Source organism: Strongylocentrotus purpuratus, unplaced genomic scaffold (genome assembly GCF_000002235.5).
Source record: "Strongylocentrotus purpuratus isolate Spur 01 unplaced genomic scaffold, Spur_5.0 spur5_scaffold_12, whole genome shotgun sequence".
Taxonomy (NCBI): Eukaryota; Metazoa; Echinodermata; class Echinoidea; order Camarodonta; family Strongylocentrotidae; genus Strongylocentrotus; species Strongylocentrotus purpuratus.
The window spans coordinates 8247155-8272352 of NW_022145597.1; the positions used below are offsets into that span (position 1 = coordinate 8247155).

General features: G+C 38.2%; 2 protein-coding genes across 2 annotated transcripts in view; both read left to right on the forward strand.

Annotated features, from left to right (window-relative positions):
- Window positions 1–11273, forward strand: part of LOC764550 (sucrase-isomaltase, intestinal) — a 32725-nt gene extending 21452 nt beyond the window's left edge. Inside the window, exons 13-21 of the mRNA XM_030982573.1 lie at window positions 430–546; window positions 1526–1674; window positions 2478–2562; window positions 3198–3257; window positions 3916–4043; window positions 8371–8459; window positions 8841–8890; window positions 9269–9454; window positions 11102–11273. Of these exons, the coding sequence (XP_030838433.1) occupies window positions 430–546; window positions 1526–1674; window positions 2478–2562; window positions 3198–3257; window positions 3916–4043; window positions 8371–8459; window positions 8841–8890; window positions 9269–9454; window positions 11102–11170 (933 nt within the window). The 3' untranslated portion in view covers window positions 11171–11273. The remainder of the gene's footprint in view (window positions 1–429; window positions 547–1525; window positions 1675–2477; window positions 2563–3197; window positions 3258–3915; window positions 4044–8370; window positions 8460–8840; window positions 8891–9268; window positions 9455–11101) is intronic.
- Window positions 11274–17160: 5887 nt separating this feature from the next.
- LOC115922846 (toll-like receptor 3) lies at window positions 17161–18586 on the forward strand. The gene has a single exon (XM_030982574.1). The coding sequence runs from the start codon at window positions 17252–17254 to the stop codon at window positions 18584–18586; it is 1335 nt and encodes a 444-aa protein (XP_030838434.1). The 5' UTR covers window positions 17161–17251.
- Window positions 18587–25198: the final 6612 nt, after the last annotated feature.

A 25198-nucleotide genomic window follows, 5' to 3' on the forward strand; every position in this document is an offset into this window, starting at 1 on the left:
TAAACGAAGAATATTTTGAATTGAATTGAATTTATTTTCTTCTGCAACATTTTCTTCAAATTCCATTTTAGCGATACAACACATACAAAATATAACAATAAATTGTATGAACGTGTACACAATAATAATGATAAAAATGTTGACATTAAAACAAAATGTAACTCCCGCCACTCATCCTCTCCAAGCGCTATAGTTCTCCTTAGAACTATAAGCTAAGAAAGATAACCAACACTCTTTTTCAAGACTATACCAAACAGTCCTTTTCAGGACTACAAACCCTCAAGAAAGATTACCGAGAGTTCTTTTCAGGACTCCTCAATCCTCCCTCTCTCTCACATGGTGCACCCGCAAGCCTGCTGTATAAAATGTAACTGAGAATACCCTACCACGAATTATTTATTAAGAAATCATTTTTGTTGCCTTATTCAGAGTGGTGCGGACATCTGCGGTTTCTGGGGTAACACGACCTATGAGATGTGCTGGAGATGGACCCAGTTAGGAGCGTTCTACCCTTATTCTAGGAATCATAATGCTATGGGGTGGTATGTAAGTAAAATAATTAACGATCAATAAATTTAAATCTAATTTCTCCTCTTTCTCTTCCTCCTCCTCCTGCTCCTCCTTCTTGTCACCACACTCTATCCAGGTTCCCAGCCGATTCCATGGTTTAGGATGTTGACCGTAACAAAGCAACAACATCTGGTTAACACTTAAATTTGAAATGTAATGAATTATTTTAAATGTAGTTTAATCAATATGAATCTGTTTACGAATATTAACGGTTTGTGATGTTAAATTTTCAGAAAAAGAGTCTATGAATGAATGGATGAAAGGCTGCTATCGACTCAAGCATTCTTGCTTATTATAGTTGGCCTCTGCATTTATCTTGCTTATTTTTTACTTACCTCCATACTTTCAAGCTTTCAATTATGCATTTGTATTTGTGTGCATTTAAGTTTTCACTCTTTTATGTAAATCAATTATATTATATACTATTATTGTTATTTGAATGTTTTATATTTGATTTATCAATAAATGCAGAAACATCTAGTTAAAAAAAAAAAGGAGTTTGAATTCCAACCCCCAAAATTGTCTTATTGATGACTGTGGCCATTCATTAATGCTATGCCATTATCATTCTAGTTCCCTCTAGAGCTATCTATTTCTCGCCCACTCCATCTCACCTCTTTCTTTCTTCCTCTCTCTCTCTCTCTCTCTCTCCCTCTTTCTCTCTTTGCCTTAAACATCTTTTCTGTACGTGTAGTAACAGAACACGCAGTCAAGTTTTATTTAAATTGTTATCATAATAACAATGTTTAAAGAAACATCTCCATCTCACCTCTTTTTTCCTCTCTCTTTCTCTCTTTCTCCCTCTCTCTCTCTCTCTCGCTCCCTCCCTCCACTCGCTCAATCTTTGCAGTCAATTGAAGCTATACTGTAAAACCCTTTTGTCTCCAAAACGAGTACTGGTCAATTTGTCTTAAACTGAATTCTCTCTCATTTTCGATATCATCGACCTCCACAGCCCCAGCATCCTCCTGTCTTCGGCGAGGAGTTCGTTGAGATGACGAAGAACATCCTATCAGAAAGATACCGGCTTCTACCATTCCTCTACACCCTGTTCTACCAGGCTCATGTAGACAGCTCTACTGTAGTGAGGGCGCTCGTCAACGAGTAGGTTTTTTTTCCCCCTTAAAGGGAGTGTATCATGGCAAACACTGGTTAACGCCGTCTACGTCTTCTTTTGGACAACTGCACGCAAACGAATAGACTTTATTAACTGGGTCAGCGCGCGCTAAACTTGGTCAGTGCGCGCTAGCGTTGGCGAAACAGACCGAAGTTCTCCTCACGCTTGGGTTTCGCATATGTTGCACGCACGCGGATGATGCGGTCGCATCGTCTGTAGTCGTATTATATCCGGCTGACCCCGGGTAGGGCCACGGGAAAGACACATAGTCTCGTCATGACAAACTCCCTTTATATTTATGTTAGACGTGTGTCATTTCACATCATTGTGATTTACCATGATTTATGTTAATACTGTGTGATATAACGTTTGAAATTAAAAGGATCAATAAAGCATGAAGAAAAAAAAAAAACACAAATAAAAAACACGAGTAGGTTCAGGGCCATCTATACACAGAATTGGTGGGAAACTTGGTTTCAGTTGGTCAGAACATAACGCACCTACTTTTGTTTTAGACAAGTCATGATGATCAGTACTTCACAAGTCGTTGTATTTATCATTTAATATTTAGCATAACTGAGGATGTACTCATAGTCAATATGTCGCACGAATTCACAGTTTGCCTAGAACTCTTTCAAAATAACTTTTTCCAAAAAAAATAATCAAGTAATATCGTAATTGGTTACCCTTCCACCGCCACCCCTCTCCTTCCTTCACCCTTTCTCCCCTTCATCTTTCTACCACCTCTTCCTTCTCCTCCTCCTCCTTCCTGTCACCATCCTCTATCCAGGTTCCCAGCCGATTCCATGACTTGGGATGTTGACCGTCAATTCCTATGGGGGCCATCTTTCATGATATCAGCCGTTTTGGAAGAGGTAAAAAACTTACATCTTTGTCCATGTATTCAATACAAAGGAACATTAACAGACAAGGGGGTGGTCAGAAGAACACAGTACAGTAGTCAAGGAACTAGCCGATTTAGTTTGTAATAATTTCCACCACCGCTATCTCCCCCTACTGGCTGCATGCCGAAGATGACGAGACCCCCGAATTTCTACGCCCGGTGAAAAAAAATCTTACGTTCTTAGGAAGGGCGTACGAGTTCGTTGATAACGCCATCATTGGCGGATTGAAGCGAGTGTAGGGAATATTATAGAGATACAAATATAAGAACCGGCCAGATTCCAGATTCTGGACTAACAATATAGGGGCACATGATTAAAATATACCGGGTTGGGTTTTAAACGTGGGGCACGGGCAGGCTATGCCCAATTTTAATAAATTCACCACTGCATACAAACAAAACATAAACACAACAGCAGCCTGCAAACATCTTCATGATTGAAAGAGTGAGACGAAGATAGAAACACAACGATAACAACTCAGAATTTTGTTTAGAAAAGAATAAAGATTATGAATTTTTATGTTTAACTACGGTATACAGTACATCGCTCCAATGCCATTTGTCGAAAAGTTTACCTTTATATTTTCATAATATTTGAAAAAACAGGGTGTGACAGAAATTGATGCCTACATTCCCCGCGATGCTCGTTGGTACGACTATTATACGGTAAATATTATTATGATATTTTTTTTTAAATTCAATTTTATAAGATTTTCGACTACTGATTAAAACAATGAGGAATGACATGATACAGTGCTTGTAAATTCCGAAATATAGCGAAAGATTTTACGCTGAAATATTGTTGAGCCAAACATCAATGAGGTCCTTTCGTCATCAATTGATTTAGGAAGCTGTTGGAAAAGATTATCATAGAAAATCATCTCAAACATATATTATATTTCAGGTAGGGTAGGCCAACAGTGAGCTTTCAAATCTATCGCAGTGACTTTTTTTTAGGGTACAAGACAGTTAGATGTTTTTATTGTTTGAATGCTGCATGTAATAATACGAGTGAAAATGATTATTAGAGTTACTTTTTTCTCTTCTTCTTTTTAGCCCTTTCCATCTAATTTTTAAATTTCTTTTTATCCCACCTCTCTCTCTCTCTCTCTCTCTCTCTCTCTCTCTCTCTAACTCTCCCTGTAAGTATATCCTTCTCCCTCTTACCTATTTGTCATCTCTCTGACTGTCTGTCTGTCTGTGTGTGTGTGTCTCTCTCTCTCTCCACTCTCCCCATAACTATTCTCCCTCCCCATTCTCTCTCAACATTCTTTCCCCTTCTCTACCTCCCCTCTCACCCCTCTTTCTCTCTTCATGATACCAGGGTGAGGAGATGGTGAGAGAGAGGGGGCAAGTAGCTACCCTGCCTGCACCCATGGACACCATCAACCTGCACGTACGAGGGGGGTATATTTTACCTCTTCAGGAACCGGCCAACACCACTGTCTTTAGGTAAAGACCCCCCCCCCCACCCCACTCAAGCAGATTTCATCGTTTGATAAGTATTTGTCAGTCATTATTCCAATCCTATTTTGATGGAAATAATTTATCCAGTTTCATCGAAGCGTCATGTTATCATTATCTTGATACATTAAAGATCAAATACTATCGATAATAAATTATTGCCCATAAAGTTGCAATAATTTTCTTACTTCTTTTCATGAATTTCTTGTGACAATATATTATGATTTATTCTTAAATCTTTATAGATAAATTATCTTCTCAGAACTTGATTGATCAAGAAGAAGAAAAGATGATGATCAGGGCCGTAGCCAGAGTTTGATGTTGGGGGGGGGGGGAACATACATGCAGGGCTCAAATTAATTTTTTGTCCACGGGGGCTCTTCCCTCAGAAAAAGAGCTCCCGTGAGCCTTCTCACGGGGGCTCTTTTAGTACTGACGGGGGCTCTTTTTATACAAATATCCATTGAATTGGTACCTATGATACTCCTCAATTATTTGCTATTTCATCATTATTATTTCAATCAGCATTTTCCCTCTTACAAATTTACAAGCTACATAGCTGTTACTGGCTTGTGTATACAATATATACGCATACAACACTGATCTTTATGATGTCTTTAAAGGTAAAGACCAGTTCTGGTCATGCGATTGCATTGTGAAAGAAATGTTGTGGAATCGATCAGAAAAGGTTGATCATCTAGCATCTAGCATCTGCAAGGTTCTGGAATCATCAAAATGATAAGAAACTTGGCCCATTCTTCGTAAAGTTACAAGCACTATACACAGAAAGATGTATATGAGACTACCCTATATCTCTTACAGACCATGAGAGAAACAAATTTACCAAATATATGAATTAGTAGGCGGTTTCCCGGCAAATTTTTTATCATCATGTATTAGTCAAAACATATTCTTTCACATGATTTGTAATGAGAGCTTCCATTTCATTTTTTGAAATTGGGGCGTTTCCAATACTGGTCTTTACCTTTAACGTAACATATCTTCTTCTCCTCTTGCAAACGAGAAAGAAAACAAGGTCATTAAAAGGGATTAAGCGACAAATAATGATTGTGATTCAAATTTATGCGAATATTTGTTTGAATAAGCACTGCTATTCACCCGAATCTTCTTTGTAAAAACAACTTTTACAAATCTCAGCCATGCTTACTGAGTTGAGACGTTCCATTCAATGTAAAATACTCATTAAACAATACACTTCTCCTAATCTGAAAGAGATCTTACAACACAGTGGCAGATTTGCATGGCTGAGATTTGTAAAAGTCGTTTTTACAAAGAAGATTCTGGTGAAAAGCATTGCTTATTCAAAAAAAAAATCCTCGCATCGATTTGAATCACAATGATTATTTGTCGTATGATCCTTTTATTTGCAGAGGGAGAAGAAGCTATGTCACGTTAAGAAATCATAAAGATCAGTTGTATTATGCGTATATACATAATACCAGAACAAATGTTGATTATCAGAATGTCATTTTGGAATACCTCTATACTAATACCACATTGTCTTTAGCCCGTATCAGTATTAGTATGATCCAATATAATGCTTTTATTCTATATTTAATTCAGTATAATGCTTTTCCTCAAAAATAGTTTTGTTATTTTTTTAGGGTTGAGACGCTTAGAAATGGTTTCAAATGTACATTACACGAACCCTGAACCATTGCAAAATGATGGTGGCTCTCTCTCTCTCTCTCTCTCTCCCTCTCTCTCTCTCTCTCTCTCTCTCCTCTCTCTCTTTATTTTAATCATGCATTATCAACTACACTGTTGGTCATAATGGTGGAATATTTATTTTTACCCCACTTTAGGGAAGGATTTAAAACAATTATTTATTTCTAATAGATCTAGATAATGGCATACATTTTCAGATTTTATTGAATATTGATTTGAGAGTGGTTGTTTTGCGTGACTGCTTAATCATATGTGTGCTACTATGCTTATCAGCTATGGGACCTACGTCCTTAAGTCATAATTCATATGGCTCCGTTTAGCCTCATTTAACAACGCCCCCTATCGTCAGAGCATGATTAGAATCAGCAGCCTAACATGTTAGCCTATGGACGTTTTTTTTTAAAAATCGTTAAAAATTCATTTTTTGTTTAAACGAAAAGCACATCCACCCCGACGTACGTTATCACTAGCTCTTTTATTGGAGCCCTCATGTTTCATTGACTTTTGAAAGTTCACCCACCGTAATTTTTCAAAATAGGTTGCAAGCTCGTCATTGCCTATAATACACATGTGAAACAAGTCTAACTTTGGACTCAGTTTACCAAGCGATTTGAAGATTATAGGTCGAGCACACGAAACATAAAAAGCACGAATTATCATAGATCACTTCTGCCTATTTCATTATGTCCATTTCATCCAAACCCCCACCGTAATTTTTCCATTTAGTAAAAACAAACATTTTGCCGAGTTTAGCAAAAACATGAATATTCATGAACGGTCAGACATTACAGCATTTTAGTACGTAACGTATAGTGAATGGGAATGGGCGATGATCCGTTCAGGAGGTAGAGGTCAGTGGTTTGTGCTTGCAATGTTCACGCATAGACGTAATGGTTCACGCGAGCGAAAATGAGACAATCGGAGCAATATGGACAGTAATGAGGATTAATGTCTCACAAAAGGGCACTAATATATAGCTGATCGACACGATTTTTATCCTGGGGCATCACAGTAACAAGGCCATTGCTTAGCCCCTGAATCATGACTGTACGCAGTGTTTGCTAGGGTAGGCGGCCCCTTCCACAAATCCCCCCAAAAGACGAAAATGCAATAAATTGTCAAAAATTCATTGCATTTTCCCCCGGCCCCCAACAGAAAAAATTCCTCTGTAGGGCCATGCATTATGGTTCAAGGCATGGCCACACAGAGGAATTTTTCCTGTTGGGGGTCGAAAATGCAATAAATTTTTACCCTAGCAAACACTGCGTACAGTCATGATTCAGGGGCTAAGCAATGGCCTCGTTACTGTGAGGCCCCAGGATAAAAATCGTGTCGATCAGCTATATTATAGTGCCCTTATGTGAGGCATTAATCCTCTTTACTGTCAATTATGATTTAAGGACGTAGGTTCCCTAGCTGATTAGCATAGTAGCACACATATGATTAAGCAGTCACGCAAAACAAACACTCGCAAATCAATATTCAATAAAATCTGAGAATGTATGCCATTATCTAGATCTATTAGAAATAAATAATATTTTAAAATCCTTCCCTTAACTGGGGTAAAAATAATTATTCGACCATTATGACCAACAGTGTACATATAAAGCAGCAACCAAAAACTTAGGGTTATCTGCTTCACTTCCCCCCGCCCCCTGAAAAAAATAAAATAGATTAGTAGTCCTCCTCTCAAGCATCCCCCTCCCCCCGCAGCCCAAGGGGGCCGGGGTGGGGTGGGAGGAGGGGGTTAAACCCCCTAACCCCCCCCGTAGATCTGCCCATGTTATCATATCATTCCACGACATCTTGTTCTCTTCACCTTCCTCTTCTTCTCAATAGGGACTTTTAGATTTGCGTGGACGTGTTACTTCCTTTTAAGGCACTGGCAGTCACATGTGACGTCCTTTTAAGCACTGGCAGTGCCTTAAAAGGAGGTCACACGTTGCAGTCCACGTTCTCAACGTGCAAATCTAAAAGTCCCTAATATTGATTTACTGGTCGAGGTTCATTATTTGCTGACAACGAAAAACTGACCATGTTTCTGCACGCTAATCTTAGTTCCATTTCATTGGTTTAAGGTTTGAAAATTGAAACTCAATATTGTGTTAAAGTTATAACAGAAAAGATAATCTTTATTTTATAATGCCACCGGGGCGATTTTTAATTTTGCAATCGCCCCCGTGAGCAACCTGACGGGGGCGATTATGTAGCTCACGGGGGCGAATCGCCCACCGCCCCCATGTATTTTGAGCACTGCATACATGTAATCGATCGACGTCCCGGGGAGGAGTCTAAAAAAGTTCAACCGATCTTGGAAATTTTTGGGGGGCACGTGCCCCCCGTGCCCCCACGTGGCTACGTGCCTGATGATGATGAAGAAGAATTAAACAAAAAGAAGGAGAAGAAAGAGAAGAAGAACAAGAACAAGAAAAAGAAGGAAAAGAAGAAGAAGGAGCAAAAGAAGGAGAAGAAGACGAAGAAGAAGAAGGAGAAGAGGAAGAGGAAGAAGAAGGGAAAAGGTGGATCAAGGAGAAGAAGAAAAAGATGAAAAAAAAGACATGTCGTGTCATTGCTGAAGAGATAATTTGTTTTTCTTTTTTTCTTCTTGTCAATCTTTCTTGTTCAGTCGCTTGAACCCTCTCGCCCTCCTGGTAGCCCTAGATGATAACATGCAAGCATCGGGTGATTTCTTCTGGGATGATGGTGAAAAGAGAGGTATATTTATCTAGCATTGAGAGAGAGAGAGAGAGAAAGAGAGAGAGAGAGAGAAGGGAGAGAAGGGGAGAGAGAGAGAGAGAGAGAGGGAGAGAGAGAGAGAGAAAGCGAGAGGGAAGGAGAAGGAAGGAGATATAGAGTGAGAGGGAGAGAAAGCGTGGGGGGAATAGGCGGGGAGGAAGAGAAATAAATAGACAAATAGATAGATAGATAGAGAGAGAGAGAGACAGAGAGAGAGAGAGACAGACAGACAGACTAAAGGGAGATATGTCAGAGAAAAACTAAAGAAAGATAAAGAAAGGGAGGGAGTCAGAAAGAAAAAGAAAATTTATTTGTGGGTTTTAAAAAGTTAACTGTTCTTTAATATTTTCCTTCTTACAGAATCTTACGAACGGGGATTGTATAGTCTACTAAAATTTACTGCCACAAAAGTAAGTTATCACCACTGCGTTTTTCTAGGGTAGTTTAATTAAGATCCAGTGTAATAACAGTTTAGTGTCATATAAATCTTGAGAGCCAATCGAGAGCCATTACATATGGTAAAATATATACATATCAATCTTTAAGTTAGGAAAAGAAATCATGTAATTCATAGCAAATGGTTGTTTTGGGGCTTATATTACCTATAAACGGACTGTGTGTGTATGTGTGTGTGTTGGGGGGGGGGGGGGGGCAGGGCTCCCAAATGCCCAAAAATGTACTTTGACATAAAAATATAACAAAACATAAATGAGTTAATAGAATTGATATCTTGATATTCAGCCTCAGATAAAATGTTCAATTGTTTTATTATTTACCGCACTCCATAGGCGAATCTTCAGGGTGAGCTTCGTATGATGGTAGATGTCGCTGGTTACACAGATCCGAATGACCTGTACTTCCATAGCATCAAGGTCTATGGTGTAGCAGATTATGTGGACGGTGACGTCACTATACATCCAGACGGCTCAGCACCGTCCAAGGCTACAGCAGTAGACTACTCTCCTCAAACGAAAGTAAGGGCACATTTCTTGATAAATGATTACAATATTTTTGAGATTTTCGGACAATTTTGCAGTTCTTAATGTTTGAATAGCTTCATTAATGTTGCACATAATCCACACCAGGGGGTTCTCAACGAGCCTACAATACTTGTACAGTGGCTTTAGCACAGCTGCCCTAAATCACTGAAGGCATTCAAGGGATAAGTTCCTACCACGTACCCATTTACTCCCCCCCCCCCCCACTCCGGGGTCGGAATGACCGCATGCGTGTTACCAAAATGTCCTGTAAAGGGGTACTTTTCGTGCGACAAAGTCCGGCCGAGAATTGAAAAAAAGGGGTGTATTTGACTTTTCGCCCGGAGATTTCTTTAAAAAGTTTTTTTTTTTTTCTCTCATCTCTTTGGACTCCTGAAAAATTATTCTGAATTTAGGGGGGTACATTGAGCATTTTTCCTAATTTAGGGGGGGGGGGGGTCTCCAAGGCAGGAAAAGCCCGCGAAAAGCCCGCGAAAGGGGGGTTCGGAAATGTTGGCAGTCCTCAAATAGGGGATGCTTTCAAAAAGAGGGAACAAGCATATGCGTACCCTGAATAACACTGAGTGGGGGGGGGGGGGGGGGAGGCATTTACTACACCTGGATGGAGAGTGGCAAATGTAGATTAATGTCTTGCCAAGGCTAGAACTTTAGTTTGTCGGCGGGACTCGATCAAACCGCAAATTATGTGATCCACAGACCGATGACTTATAAATTATGGTTATGATGCGTGAGGAAGAATGGACCACCCTTAATGCCCGTCCGCACTAGTTTGGTCAAGAGGGATTAGACCTCCCTGCAAGGTCACCGATAGGTGGTTATCTCATCAAATCAGCTCTCAATGAACATAAGAAAAAGGGGATCATGGGGGACCAATAGTCACCGATTAGGCATTGTTTGCTATATAGAGGGCGCAAGTAGCTATAAGTAGTGCAGTGGGCCTTTAAAAAAAAAAACACTGAGCTTACAATGGAATGCGTGTATCTCAAAAAATGTAGGCCACAATCCATAACATACTGCTGCAAATATCAATGTAATAATCTAATGAACATAGACATTTGAACAAAATCGTTCTACAAAATGATATGGTAAGGGATTGTTTTATCGTTATTGGTTTCAATGTCGTCAACCTATTAGTTGAAGTTTTCCCATTTTAAGTTGCTCTTAATTTCATTCACTTAAATACAAAATAATAGTTATTTTCTTCCATTTTCGCCAAATTAAGAAAATATTCAAGTAATGCAACGTCTACATAGTGAACTAAATAATTTGAAATAATTATTACAACAGGGGCCCACCTTGCTTCCCTGTATGAATTAGATCCCAATGAATTCAACAGGCTGATATGTCTATGATAAACAAGAAGGCGTACGTGCAACTAAGCATTGCTTGTATAGGATATCCTGTATGAAACAATGAGATGTAAATATGAGAGCGAAAGAATAGACGAATCAAAGGAAATATAGAGACAAAAAGGGAAAAGAAACTTAAAGTAAATAGTTGGGAAATGTTCTCATAGTAGACTAACTGAGTTCTAAATATAAAAAAGTTTTTTGGAAAAGTAACCTTTCAACTCTCTCTCTCTCTCTCTCTCTCTCCCTTTCTCTCTCTCTTTTTCTGTGACAGGTACTTCACATCCGGGCTCTGCAGCTTGACATGATGACGCCCTTTACAGTTCAGTGGGATTTGGAATAATAAGTTAAACATGCAATCATGATATAAATGATGATAAGCTTAAGAATGATTTCACTAAATGTATCGTGATGAATGTATACGAGAGAGAGAGAGAGAGAGAGAGAGAGAGGTGAGGAAAGGGGTGAAGAGGAGAAGAGGTGGGAAATGAGGCGGATGACAGGAGGAGGAAGACTTCAAATGGGGAGGAGGAGGAGGAGGAGGAGGAGGAGGGGAGGTGGAAACTAAGGCGGAGAAGAGGAGAAGAAAGAGGGAAATTGATAGTAAAGAAAGGAAGAGAAGGGGGAGGAAGATGAGAAAGTAGATGGAGAAGGAGAGTGCACAAAGGCAGAACAGGAGGAGGAGGACGATGAGAAAGGGTGGATAATGAGGCGGAGAAGCGGAGAAGGGAGAGGAAAAAGGAAAGAGAGGGAGGAGGAGGAGAGTATACTTTAAGTTGATTCACCCATAAGCTTGTAAGTTTTCTTCAATGTTAGTCATTATATAAACGCTTACTCTGAATGATTATAAGTTGTTATATTATTATTTTTCTTCTCAAATTAACTAATGGGCAAATCAGACACGTCAGAAGTATCACAAACATACCCGACGATTATCCTTTTTAGAGTTGCACATTCGAAACTTGAAAATCCCAAACTGTAGCGAACAAAAATCCGATGAGAAAATTGTATCATTCTAATTTTGAAAAATCATCCGAAAATTACCTTTGTCCCCGTCCGCTCTTACACTGGTAGGTATATACTAATCTAGGCTCATCGTTGGAATATTTGCATTTCACTAATTTTCCAAGCGCTTTTTACTTATTGCGTTTCCTGGAAATGAATGAAAAATAAGGCATAATTAATAGAATGTTTCACAGTGTATTATATTATCGTTATTATCTCGTATGCCGATTTATATGATGCAATATTTTGTGAGCGGAAATAGTTATAATTTGTTCAAAATAAAGTTTGTCATCAAAGTACAATCGACTCAGTTGCATGTGAGGAAATCACTGTATCTGTCTTCAGTTCGTTAATTTTTAATCGCACTCAAGATACAGCTCAAACGTCATTGCTAGTTACCTCGGAAAATAGTATGCATAAAGTAAAATTCCGAAAAAGCACGCATAGTACCCGGGTTTTATGGGGAATCTTTTCAACATTTTGTAAATGCATATCTCTTGTTCGGCTGTGCATTCTTCTTTTTATAAAAAGTGTAGGGCTGCTGTGCAGAGCACTGCATAACAATACTACACCGGTGCTCACCAGTGCATTTTCGAAACTTTCACTTTTGACCCTGCCCCTTATTTTGATGTACTGCTCATTCCATTCCTCTAAAATCAAAATAATACTTTTTAGGCTGGATTATTGGGAGCAAGTTGAAGGTATCCTGAAAAGTGTTTGCGAATTAATGATCATGAAGGAAATTAAACTAATATATTTCGATGCCCCCGGTCTTAATAACCACAAAATTTCACACTTTAGAAGCGTTTTTGGAACCCCCTATATAGAAGGCTCTTATAAGTGCCAGTGTCTTTACATAAATACCGGTTCAGATTGAATTCTCTGCACATGATAAAAAAAACCGTGTTCAACTTGTATATTTTGAAAAAATTGATGTAGAAAATTGATGTAATTTCGACGACTGCTTGATTTGGTCATGAATTCGTGTAATCCAACATCTTTTCAATATTTCTGTTGCCTCTTTCCTTTACAAAATCGTAACCACAAATCCAGCCAAAATTGACGTTTTCCTCATTTTGCTCATTGATCACTGATTTCTGAAGTAAATTAATATCATTTTGCTGAAGAATCACACACATCTGTCTTGTCTTAGTTAGTTAAATTGAGTTTATTTTTTTTGCAGTTGCTCGTAATAACCTAAACGAATTTGACTGATGATATGACAAGTTATAATAAAGGAATGGAAAACCCAATATAAAGCGATCTTGACTGCGCTGCACATTTTGCTTTTCTAAATCTTTCAAATAATGAAAGGTAAAAACTGTCAGAGGTAAAACATCTAAAGATAAATTATGAATGTATTAGTTACAATAGAGAAAGAAAATTTTGAAACCCCCAGAGCTGGTCCTAGGTCATTGTAAAACTGAAATCAAAATAAGTTGCTAAAAGTATTTTTCATCTTTTTTTTTAATAAAACTAATCAAAGAATGACAATGACGGAGGAGGGCAATAGAAAATACGACACTATAAGGACTTTCAATGATCCAGTTTCTCAGACAGAAAAGCGATTATGATTGACAAATTACCTTCCCACATTTATATCTTAAAGATGATATCCATTTTCCCCCATACATCACCAGATCCGAAAATCGTCCTTGAATTATTAAGATAAAACTGGACAGAGGCATCAATAAAATCTAAGTGGAAGTTTACAATTTCGCTTTACAAAGTGATGAATAAGTTACAACAGAGAAAGACAATTGTGAAACCCCTAGAGCTGATCCTAGGGTTTTGTAAAACTGAAATCAAAGTTAGTTGCTAAAATTATTATTCATCTTTTTCAAAACTCATTAAAGAATGACAATGACGGAGGAGGGCAATATAAAATACAAAACTAAGGACTTTCAATGATCCAGTTTCTGAGACAGAAAAGCGATTATGATTGAAAAATTACCTGCTCATATTTATATCTTAAAGATGATATCCATTTGTCCCCATCCATCACCAGAGTCGATCATCCTCCTTGAATTATAAAGATAAAACTGGACGGAGGCATCAATAAAATCTAAGTGGAAGTTTACAGTTTCGCTTTACAAAGTGATGAATAAGTTACAACAGAGAAAGACAATTGTGAAACCCCTAGAGCTGATCCTAGGGTTTTGTAAAACTGAAATCAAAGTTAGTTGCTAAAATTATTATTCATCTTTTTCAAAACTCATTAAAGAATGACAATGACGGAGGAGGGCAATATGAAATACAAAACTAAGGACTTTCAATGATCCAGTTTCTGAGACAGAAAAGCGATTATGATTGAAAAATTACCTGCTTACATTTATATCTTAAAGATGATATCCATTTGTCCCCATCCATCACCAGAGTCGATCATCCTCCTTGAATTATAAAGATAAAACTGGACGGAGGCATCAATAAAATCTAAGTGGAAGTTTACAGTTTCGCTTTAGAAAGTGATGATTTGTAAAAGACACTTCAGTTATTATATACCACCTTATTTAGATGATCTCTATCTCATTTCGCCGAGAATGTGTATTTAAACGTGAATAGTTTGGAGTGCATGTTCAGAACCATATCCAATTTACAAACCCACCATCCATTGCGAGGGATCTTATTCTGGAGCGCCAAACTACAAACCCACCATCCATTGCGAGGGATCTTATTCTGGAGCGTCAAACTACAAACCAACCATCCATTGCGAGGGATCTTATTCTGGAGCGCCAAACTACAAAACCACCATCCATTGCGAGGGATCTTATTCTGGAGCGTCAAACTACAAACTCACCATCCATTGCGAGGGATCTTATTCTGGAACGCCAAACTACAAACCCACCATCCATTGCGAGGGATCTTATTCTGGAGCGCCAAACTACAAACCAACCATCCATTGCGAGGGATCTTATTCTGGAGCGCCAAACTACAAACCCACCATCCATTGCGAGGGATCTTATTCTGGAGCTTCAAACTATAAACCCACCATCCATTGCGAGGGATCTTATTCTGGAGCGTCAAACTACAAACCCACCATCCATTGCGAGGGACCTTATTCTTGAGCGTCAAACTACAAACCCACCATCCATTGCGAGGGACCTTATTCTGGAGCGCCAAACTACAAACCCACCATCCATTGCGAGGGATCTTATTCTGGAGCGCCAAACTACAGGAGTTGTGCAAAGTTAAAGATAAAGGTGAGTTCTGGTAATGCGATTGCATTGTGAAAGAAAAGGTGTGGAATGGTTCAGAAAAGTTATAGCATGTGAGTATTGGTGTGTAATGCAAGGTTCTGGAGTCATCAAAATCATCATAAATTTGGTCCAGTCTTGGTAAAGTAACAATCACTGTACACATAAAGATGTAAATGGTACAACACAAATGGTGTCGGGCTAGTACTACCTGACTTTCTTATCTTGCTATGCTCATTACTCAGCCAGTATACATTTTCTTCCAAAATTGTTTGACACATGAAATTCATTTGTAATCTTGAACATTCAGTAAAGTTTCGTTAGATTCTGTGAGACTGATTCATTTTTTTTTAACCAGAACTCAAGTTTATCTTTAAGGTAAAATGCTCAAGAGTCTTCTTCTCCATGCAGCTTATTTGAAATGGTACAATTTTACTCTCGAAGTGTGTCGCCTCATTTGATAATACGTTGTGTGGTCAGCTTATGAGGTTAAAGTTAGCCGAAGTGAACTAGAAATTGCAGCCTTAAAAATATCTCATACGAACCCAAACAAAACGACAAAATTAGTAGCTAGTATAGAGGCAGTACTAGTAGCAGTAGTACTCGTATAGTAGTAGCAGCAGCAGTAATAGTATTAGTATTAGTAGAAGCAGCAGCAGCAGTAGCAGCAGTAGAAGTAGTAGTAGTCGTAGTAGTAGTAGTAGTAGTATAAGATGATGACGATGATAAAGAACTAGAAGTCAACATGCACGAAGCTCTTCTACCAACGTCGCACGAACATGTGACTCCTGCATGCTATATTAAATTGTCGAGGGTGCAATCGCCTATACAGCAAACAAACGCAAGATATTAGAAATTAGTGAAATAAATTGACCCTATATGTTTTTCTTTCAGACAGAAAACCGAAATCCGGCATTATGGCCTTCGAACACCATGTACTTCTTCCGTTGATCATCTTCTCCTGTATCCAAACGCTGCATGGAGATGCTGTTCCCATAACACCTTGGGATCTGAAGAGATCGCCCTGTCGTGAGGGCGTTGAGCTTAAGACAGCCGATTGTGATGACAGAAATTTGGATTCTGTCCCTCAAAGTCTTCCTGAAGACACTGAAGGTTTGAGCATAATGAACAATAATCTGTCATCTCTATTAAACTCTTCGTTTGAAAGATACCCGCTTCTCACCCACTTGAACATTGCCGAGAACAACATTAGGATGATTGAATCTAGGACCTTTTACCCTCTCAAAGAAATGCAGGATCTCAATTTGTCTTTCAACCGTCATCTTGTGCTTCCTGACACAGGGCTCTTCAGGTGGGCTAAGAAGCTGTCCATTCTAGATTTAAGTTATTTAAACTTGATATCACTCCCCAACGATACGCTAAAATGGAGCCCGCATTTAGAACGTGTAAGACTGGACTACAATCATCTTACTCTAAATTGTTGTGACAGGGTTAAGCGCGTTGACTTAAATGCAAATAATCTTACGCACATCACCCAGAAAGCTTTTGAATTTTCATGTCATTGTGAGACTTTGGTTCTAATTGATAACCCTATCATATTAGTCGATCCCGATATGATCGCATCATTGCAGGTCAAGTCACTTTGGGTCGGGTCCGTTCCTCTGACATTCGAGGTGTTGAGAAATATATTCATTGGCATCTCACGGTCGACTATAGAGCAATTTAAACTCTTCGAGTGCTCGACTGTGAGTGAATTTCCAACAGATTTCTTTCATCCGCTGCACGGTCATTTTCTTTCAGTGCTAAACTTCTCTAGCAACTACATACACGCCCTCTATCCATTTGTCTTCTCGAATTTGACGCGTACTAGATTACTTGATGTCAGTGACAACTTTATCGAAACAGTCGAACCAGATTTTTTTGAAAATATGCAGGATATCAGGGCTTTAAAATTGAAAAACAATAAAATAAAATATATAAACACCAATAATAATTGTTCATGGAAAATAGGCTTAACTGAGTTGGATCTTTCCTTTAATTATCTGACTGAAGTTTCCCAATTCACGTTTCTCGGTTTGCAAAAGTTAAGATTTTTAGACTTGCACTCGAACAAAGATCTTACAGTCGTGGATCCCCTATCATTTATGGGAATAAAACAAATTGAAACTATCAATTTGTCACAATGTAATATCGTTAGGGTTCATTTTGTTGCACCAGGCTTAAAATCTCTTTTCCTTAACAATAAGTTAAATTTACCACCGAATATGTTTTTATGGGCTGGGAAGTCCTTCAAACATCTACAATCACTTGTGCATTTGAACCTCAGAAAGACCGGGCTTATCGTGTTAAATCTTTGGCGTTCAAATATCTCTCTTTTCGATGGACTGGTTAGTCTGACGACTTTGGATCTGAGTGAAAATTCTTTCGGCCTGTCGATACTTCGTCGTGTAGATGCTATACCACCGTGGGTGTTTAAACCACTAACTGCTCTACAAAATCTCAGTTTGGAAGACTGTCAAATTTCATTGCTTCATCCATTAGCTTTTGAGGCGTTAAAATCCCTTCGGGTGCTGAACTTAGGGGGAAACAAAATAAAGCAACTTCCTACTGACATATTCAAACATTTAGGACAAACGACAAACATTGATCTCCATAATAACCGGTTGGCAAACCTCGACATAAATCTGTTTTTGAACAATTGCAGGCTGACAACACTTTTGTTATCAGACAACAAATTAACAAGACTCAACCAAAGTACTTTCAAACTGATTGGGCCTTCTTTTACATCTGTCGATCTTTCAAGAAACCCAATTGACTGCAACTGTGAATTAAGTTGGCTTCTCGACTGGATTGGCGCACCACTTGTACTCATGAACAAGAATCAAACTATTTGTTCGTCAGCGTCTTTAGAGCCTCTTCGCGAGAAACCGCTGTTTGATTTTGACTCCAAGAAGCTTTGTAGCCCTAATATTGCCCTCTATTCTTTGACTTCCCTCGCCACCATGTCCTTCGTTGTCATCGTCGTACTCGTATTTCACTATCGATGGCAGTTGAGGTACAAACTCTTTCTCTTGAAATTAGCAGCCGTTGGGTATAACGAGATGCGAGACGCTCGAGACCCCAATGATTATGAGTTCGACATGAATATCATCTTCTACGACGATGACGAAGAGTGGGCTGGCGAACGTCTCCTACCAACTCTCGAAGAAAGACTCCCGCAGTTTCAGAGGAACGTCTTTGGTGACAAAGACCTCGTGGTGGGTATGCATTACTTGGATTCGATTGACTACGTGGTGAGCCGGAGTTATAAGACCGTCATTCTACTAAGCAGAGCCGCCGTGCGCGATCGCTGGTTCATGCTCAAGTTCCGCACCGCGATGGACCACGTGAGTGATACTCAGACCGAGTTTGTAGTTGCGGTCTTCATCGAAGACATCCCAGATGATGAGATACCGTTTTTGGCGAGGTTGTATCTCAGTGACGGCAGACCCTACCTCCACTGGACTGAGGACGTGAGGGGACAGGAAAATTTCTTTGATGAATTGACGAAATATCTTACGATTAATCTCAGAACCAATGACTTGATCCCTAACGAGTAGAAGAATGTGACAATATGATTATGTGGCCGTCGATGGTTAGCAAGGGTAGCCTCAATATCTTCATGGGATGAAATATTAGAAGAAAACAAATTTGAATGTGTAGGAAAGTGCAACTACGCACATATTCTTTAAACAATTACATTTCCTATAAAACCCTAGTGATTTTGAACCTGGTCTTTGAAAAGTGCGGGAAATATCATATTTAGAATTTCCGGATGATTGCGAATGTTTCACCTGATTCTATCAATATTTTCTTCTTCGACATGTTCTAACACATTGCCTTACGAGGCTTATCTCTGTGGGTCTGCGACAGTGACTTAAAACAGACAAAGTAATCCTTGAAGTATTACAGTAATGTTGTATTATTCCAACTTTACTCGAGCGCACCTTGAAAAATAGAACCATAAATGAAACAATTCTTTTATTTATAAACATTTTGATAAATCTTGTTTTTCTTGATATTTTCAAGCGGTTTAAGACAGGATTATACGAACAATGACAGCCGTTTCGATTTAATTTTAAAAATCGTGTTCCTTCAAATGTTACGTAGCGCGTATTGGGATGGAATAATAACCCTTTCGTAAGTATACAGTATTTATCAGAACTTCAATCTGGGCGTCAAAAATATATAAGGGGGCCTACTAGTGGTAAGACAATATTCAGTATTGTAAAATATAAAGCATATAATAAAATAAAAATGAGATGTATAATAATAATAATAATAACAATAATAATAATAATTTTTTTTTACCCAGGGTATCCCCAACATTATTAATACTGTTCTCCCTGAAAACCCTGCAGTCATATGATAACCCCGGCTTAAGCCGAGCTACCATGACAATTAAGGCTCTCAATCATGCAAGGAATTGTATTAAAATTAATGTATGGATTAATGTATGGATTAATGTATGGATTAATGTAAGTATTAATGTATGGATTAATGTATAGATTAATGTATAGATTAATGTATGGATTAATGTATGGATTAATGTATGAATTAATGTATGGATTAATGTATGGATTAATGTATAGATTAATGTATGGATTAATGTATGGATTAATGTATGGATTAATGGATGGATTAATGTATGGATTAATGTATGGATTACTGTATGGATTAATGTATAGATTACTGTATGGATTAATGTATGAAATAACGTTTGGATTAATGTATGAATTGATATATGGATTAATGTATGAATTGTTGTATGAATTGATGTATGGATTAATGCATAGATTAATGTATAAATTGATGTATAAATTAATGTATAGATTAATGTATGGATTAATGTATGGAATATTGTATGAATCAATGTATGGATTAATGTATGGAATAATGTATGAATTAATGTATGGAATAATGTATGGATTAATGTATGGATTAATGTATGGAATATTGTATGAATCAATGTATGGATTAATGTATGGAATAATGTATGAATTAATGTATGGATTAATGTATGAATTATTGCAGGCGCGTACGTAGGATTTTTTCAAGGGGGGGGGGGGGTTAACATTTTTTAATCGGGCCGAAAATTTCGCTACGACTCAGCCAGCCGTTGAAGCGGGGGGGGGGGGGGGGGGGGGGGGGAGGGGGGGGGGAGGGGGGGGGGGGGGTAAGAGGACACTTTTTGTTTTGATCCCCCAAAAATCGCAACAACTCAGCCATCCGCTAAATAAGCGGGGGGGGGGGGGGAAGGGGGTAAGAGGACACTTATTTTTTTACTCGAAATTTGAAAATTTGACATTTTGCTCCGTTGGATAAATTAAAAAAAATTACCAAAGGGGGGGGGGGGGGGTGAGGGTTCTCAAAAATACACACATAAAAAATACCAAAGGGGGGGGGGGGGTTTAACCCCTAACCCCCCCCCCCCCTGCGTACGCGCCTGAATTATTGTATGAACTGATGTATGAATCAATGTATGAACGAATGGATAAATGTATAATGAACTGGGGAGGGGGGGGGGGGGGGTAAGAGGACACTTTTTTGTTTTGATCCCCCAAAAATCGCAACAACTCAGCCATCCGCTAAATAAGCGGGGGGGGGGGGGGGAAGGGGGTAAGAGGACACTTATTTTTTTTACTCGAAATTTGAAAATTTGACATTTTGCTCCGTTGGATAAATTAAAAAAAATTACCAAAGGGGGGGGGGGGGGTTAATCCCTAACCCCCCCCCCCCCCCCTGCGTACGCGCCTGAATTATTGTATGAACTGATGTATGAATCAATGTATGAACGAATGGATAAATGTATAATGAACTGATATGTCTTGTTCACGCACTGTAGCCTCATCAGTTTCAATATTTCATTTTATGTTTCCATGCTCCAAATAAGGTTTGTCGTAATAGATGGATATGTCTGGGTTACTAATGTCCTTTGGCAAGATATTGATCTACATTTGCCACTCTCCACCCAGGTGTGAAATGGGTACCCGGTAGGATGCGAAAGCTAATGTGCTTAGATTAGCAAGTGTGCGCATGTAAAAATGACGCCTGGCTGGAATGCTTCCCAGGGAGTGGAGAATGTGCATACATTGAGTGCAGGTAAGCCTGAATTCGATGACCGGGGTAATAATATATATATCTGTAAAGCGCTTTGAGAGGGCCTTCGGTCCTGAAAAGCGCTATATAAGAACTCGCTATTATTATTATCATTATATTCAAATCTTATCATTGATGATCAATATTAATATTTTAAAGACTTAACAATAGATTTTTAAGAGAGTTAACTTATTGGCACTTATTTTCTTAAGATAGCGAATGAAATTGATAAATGATGTGTAAGTTACAACTAAATGTAAAGTAATTAAACATTATTAAGAGGATTTCGTGTATACACGTTGTTCAAACCTGAAACCTGTTCTCAGTGTGTGTGCGTGTGTGAGTGTGAGTGAGTGTGTGTGTGGGTGAGAGGGGGCAGTAACCCATCCACGAATGCCCCTTGGGGGCCGTCCTGAACCTGAGCTTTCAAAACGTCCTCCATATGGGCCCTGTTGCACAAAACTATACCATTGGTGGTAACTTGCCATCAATTATAACTACCATGGAAACCTCGATTTTGATTGGCTGTTGAGCTCTGTTACCATGGTAGTTGCCATTGATGGCAAAGTTACCATCAATGGTAAGTTTTATGCAACGGGGCCCTGGATGACAAAAGAGTACGGTGTATCATAGAGTAGGGGGAGGAAGGAGGGAGGGAGGGGGGGGGGGGGGGGGCTTGTATAAATCGATAGGACCTGCCCTCATCAATAGACGTCCCTTAATCATTCTACATTCTAAAAAGACAACAAACGGTATAATACTAAAGGGAAGAATATGGAGAAAAAAAATAGACATTTGAAGAAAATAATCGTACATGATCGTAATGTAATCGTAATGTGGCTTACCCATAATGATCATGTAGGATATTTTTTCAAACGTCTATTTTTTTTTTTATCTCATCGTTATTAGTTTTAATGTTTTTGACCTAGTAATTCAAGTGTTTTCCTTTTTATTTCTTTATTTCCCACCAATATGTTGCGTTAACTTTCATTCAATTAAATTCAAAGTAACATTTATTTTCTCAAATTTATGCCATATCGAATAAAATAGTAATACAATGTTACTTAATCACGATAATGACATAAATAATTAGAAAGAGCATATTAACTCAAGTATAATAAAGAAGAAGGCGTGAATCCAAAATTAAAGATAAGCTTGTGTTTTGGTAGAAGATTCTTTATAATGACATTCTTTCGCAAGGTTACACTGTTCATTCCACTTCGAAGTGTCTTTTGAAGAGGAATATTGCCTATCGTTGGGGCATTTCCCCCAAATACTTATAAGTAGATCTATCGTTACAACACCAAACAAAGAAAATCAAAGAACAAATATATATGATGCCCCGACGATAGACAATATTCCTCTTCAAAAAGACACTTCAAAACTGATTCGAAGTGGAATAAACAGTGCAATCGTGCGAAAGAATGTCTCTATAATAATGTTTTATTTATAAATATAAAAACCAGTTATAAAACTAGTATATTCGATTTTGTAATATTTATACCGTTTCAATTTCGAGACATATAGTCTAAAATTAAACTTTAAAAATTATGAATTATTATTTTATGAGAAAGAAAAACAAAACAATAACAATAACTGAGTCAGTAATACAAAAAAAAAATCACTTTTAAACGCAAAACATTGATAAATACATACATGGTTATAAAAAGAAGAAATCAAAGTTGCATAAAGTCACACTACAAATTATATTTAATTGGGGAATGCAATAGCATAGTAACTATTCAGAAGAAAGCTTTTAAGTCTCCTTTTAAAAATTTGTATCGAATTACACTGTATAATATCATTTGAAAGAGAATTCCACAGTTTTGGACCTGTAAAAACAAATGTCTTTTGTGCAAAAGATGTTCTATTTAATGGTAGATGAAAAAAGCTCGCCTGGCGAGTGAGGTAACTATGAACCGAATCTTTTCTTACGAACGTATCATTAGCAGGCAATGGTAATTGTTTAATGTTGAGCTTGTACATTAACTGTCCAAGCTGAAAAATATACAAGTCTTTAATTTTCACCCACACCCGATGTTAAAATAGCTTAAAACCGGGGTCGTCATGCAGGTCCAATCCCCACTCGCCAACCATCTATTAACAATGGGTAACAGGGGCGAGGTTACTCGTTCAAGTGAGAGCTGGTACCGGTATGATAATTGTTCTCTGCGCCGCCAGTGCCTAAAGCGTGGATGTACTTATAGACAGTAGCTTACCAGGGTTTTTTTTTTTTAAAAGGGGAGGGGGTATTTTGTCTTTAAAAATCAAAGCCGACACCAAGTACCTTCAAAAATTTCGAAGCCGTGACCAAGTTGTTTCAAAATTGAAAACCCCTCTCAGAGGGTGGGGGGGAGGGGGGGGGTTCGTACATTTTTGTTCGACTCCGAGACCGAGTACTATCAAAATGTTCAAGACCGAGACAAAATACTTTCAAATTTGTAAACCCTCGCAGTTAGGTTTAGTGTGGTCTAGTGTTCATTCTATATTTTCAGATACCCCTGAAGAAAAAAAATACGCAGTGCTCACACTAACCCCCCCCCTCCTCCTCCCCCCACTACTTTCTACAATAATTTAATGAAACGTCAACGCTTCCGCGCTTTGCGTGGGAGAGGGGAAATTGAATTAAGAAAAATATTAAAAGTCGAGAACGGTACAATATTATTAACGCATCGTCTTCTTTCTCTGATAATTTAATGAAACGTCAAAACCTCAGCGCTTCGCTTGGGAGGGGGGGGGGGAAACTGAATTCAGACAAGGATTAAGAGTCGAGAACGGTACAACGAATCGTCTTCTTTCTCTAATAATTTAAAGAAACGTCGAAGAAAAGAAAAAAGCAAAATAGGGCGTTTTGGGGTCTTAAGAAGCATGAAAACCCAGGGGCTTCACAGGGCTCTGCATCCCTGAACTCCCGACGGAGCGTTGTCCCTGGACCCCTAGCCGTTTAAAAACGAACCCCCTAATTGAAAACTCTGGTTACGGGCCTGCAAGGTATTACTCAAATTGCCAATTTGAGATTTACACAGATTTCATATTAGATTTAGTGATCATAACTGTCAACTTTGTTTTAAATCATTGTTGATAAAGTGTGATAAAATATGACGATTTGACAATTTATCTGTTAGTACATCTTAGTGTTTTATGTCTGTGATGTTGCAGATTTTTAAAAATGTTATTATTAATATGAAATGCAGAATAATAAACTTAAAAATAGGTATAGCACACCAAAAATCTGTTACCGTTTTGAAAACAGAAGCCAACAAAAAGTCATTTTTGCCATTTTTGCGAATCTGCAGATATAAAAAAGTTGTGAAAATAACTAAGTCCTCCTAATTAATATGCGCATATGTTATCAAATAAAAACCGAACATGATACATCAGTGAAACCTATGTATATCAGACAGGTGTGGAAATATATTTCATTTGAAATTTACAAAAATCATGAATATTCATCAAATATGCAAGTTAGGTCATTTCAGCTAATTATATATTCGCGCACTCATTATGCAAATTAGGAAGGTCAAACTGTTCATTTTTGGGGCATTTTTTAAATCATATATTCATAGATTATATTTACACCAAATATTAACCTTAAATTCCAAATATGTTTGCAATGCCAATAAAATATGGCGATGGAAATTAATTGGATCACCTTCACAGCTATTTCCTCATGTGTTTCACAAATTATTCAGAAAAAACCGATCATATGATAAGAATTTGTAGACTTCAGCTACATCACAGTATATTTGCCTATTTAAAAGATGTCAGATTTAAGGATTTATGATGATTTTCCGAGAAACCATTCAACAGGCCATAACATTCCACAGGGACTGAATTTCAGAGGCACAAAACTTTGATGACCCCAGTACAGTTGTGGCTACCTTGAGTGTAAATAAAAAATGATTCAATGAGTGAAGCACATGAGGATATGGCATTTTTGTAGGGGAGTTTTATGCATTGAGGTGCATTTTCACCACGCATAATAGCAGCGCGAGTCAGTGGGTGATCAGCGGGCCAGGTCACACATGGCTGAAAAGACAATAGTCTAATTAAATAATTAACATAATTCCCAC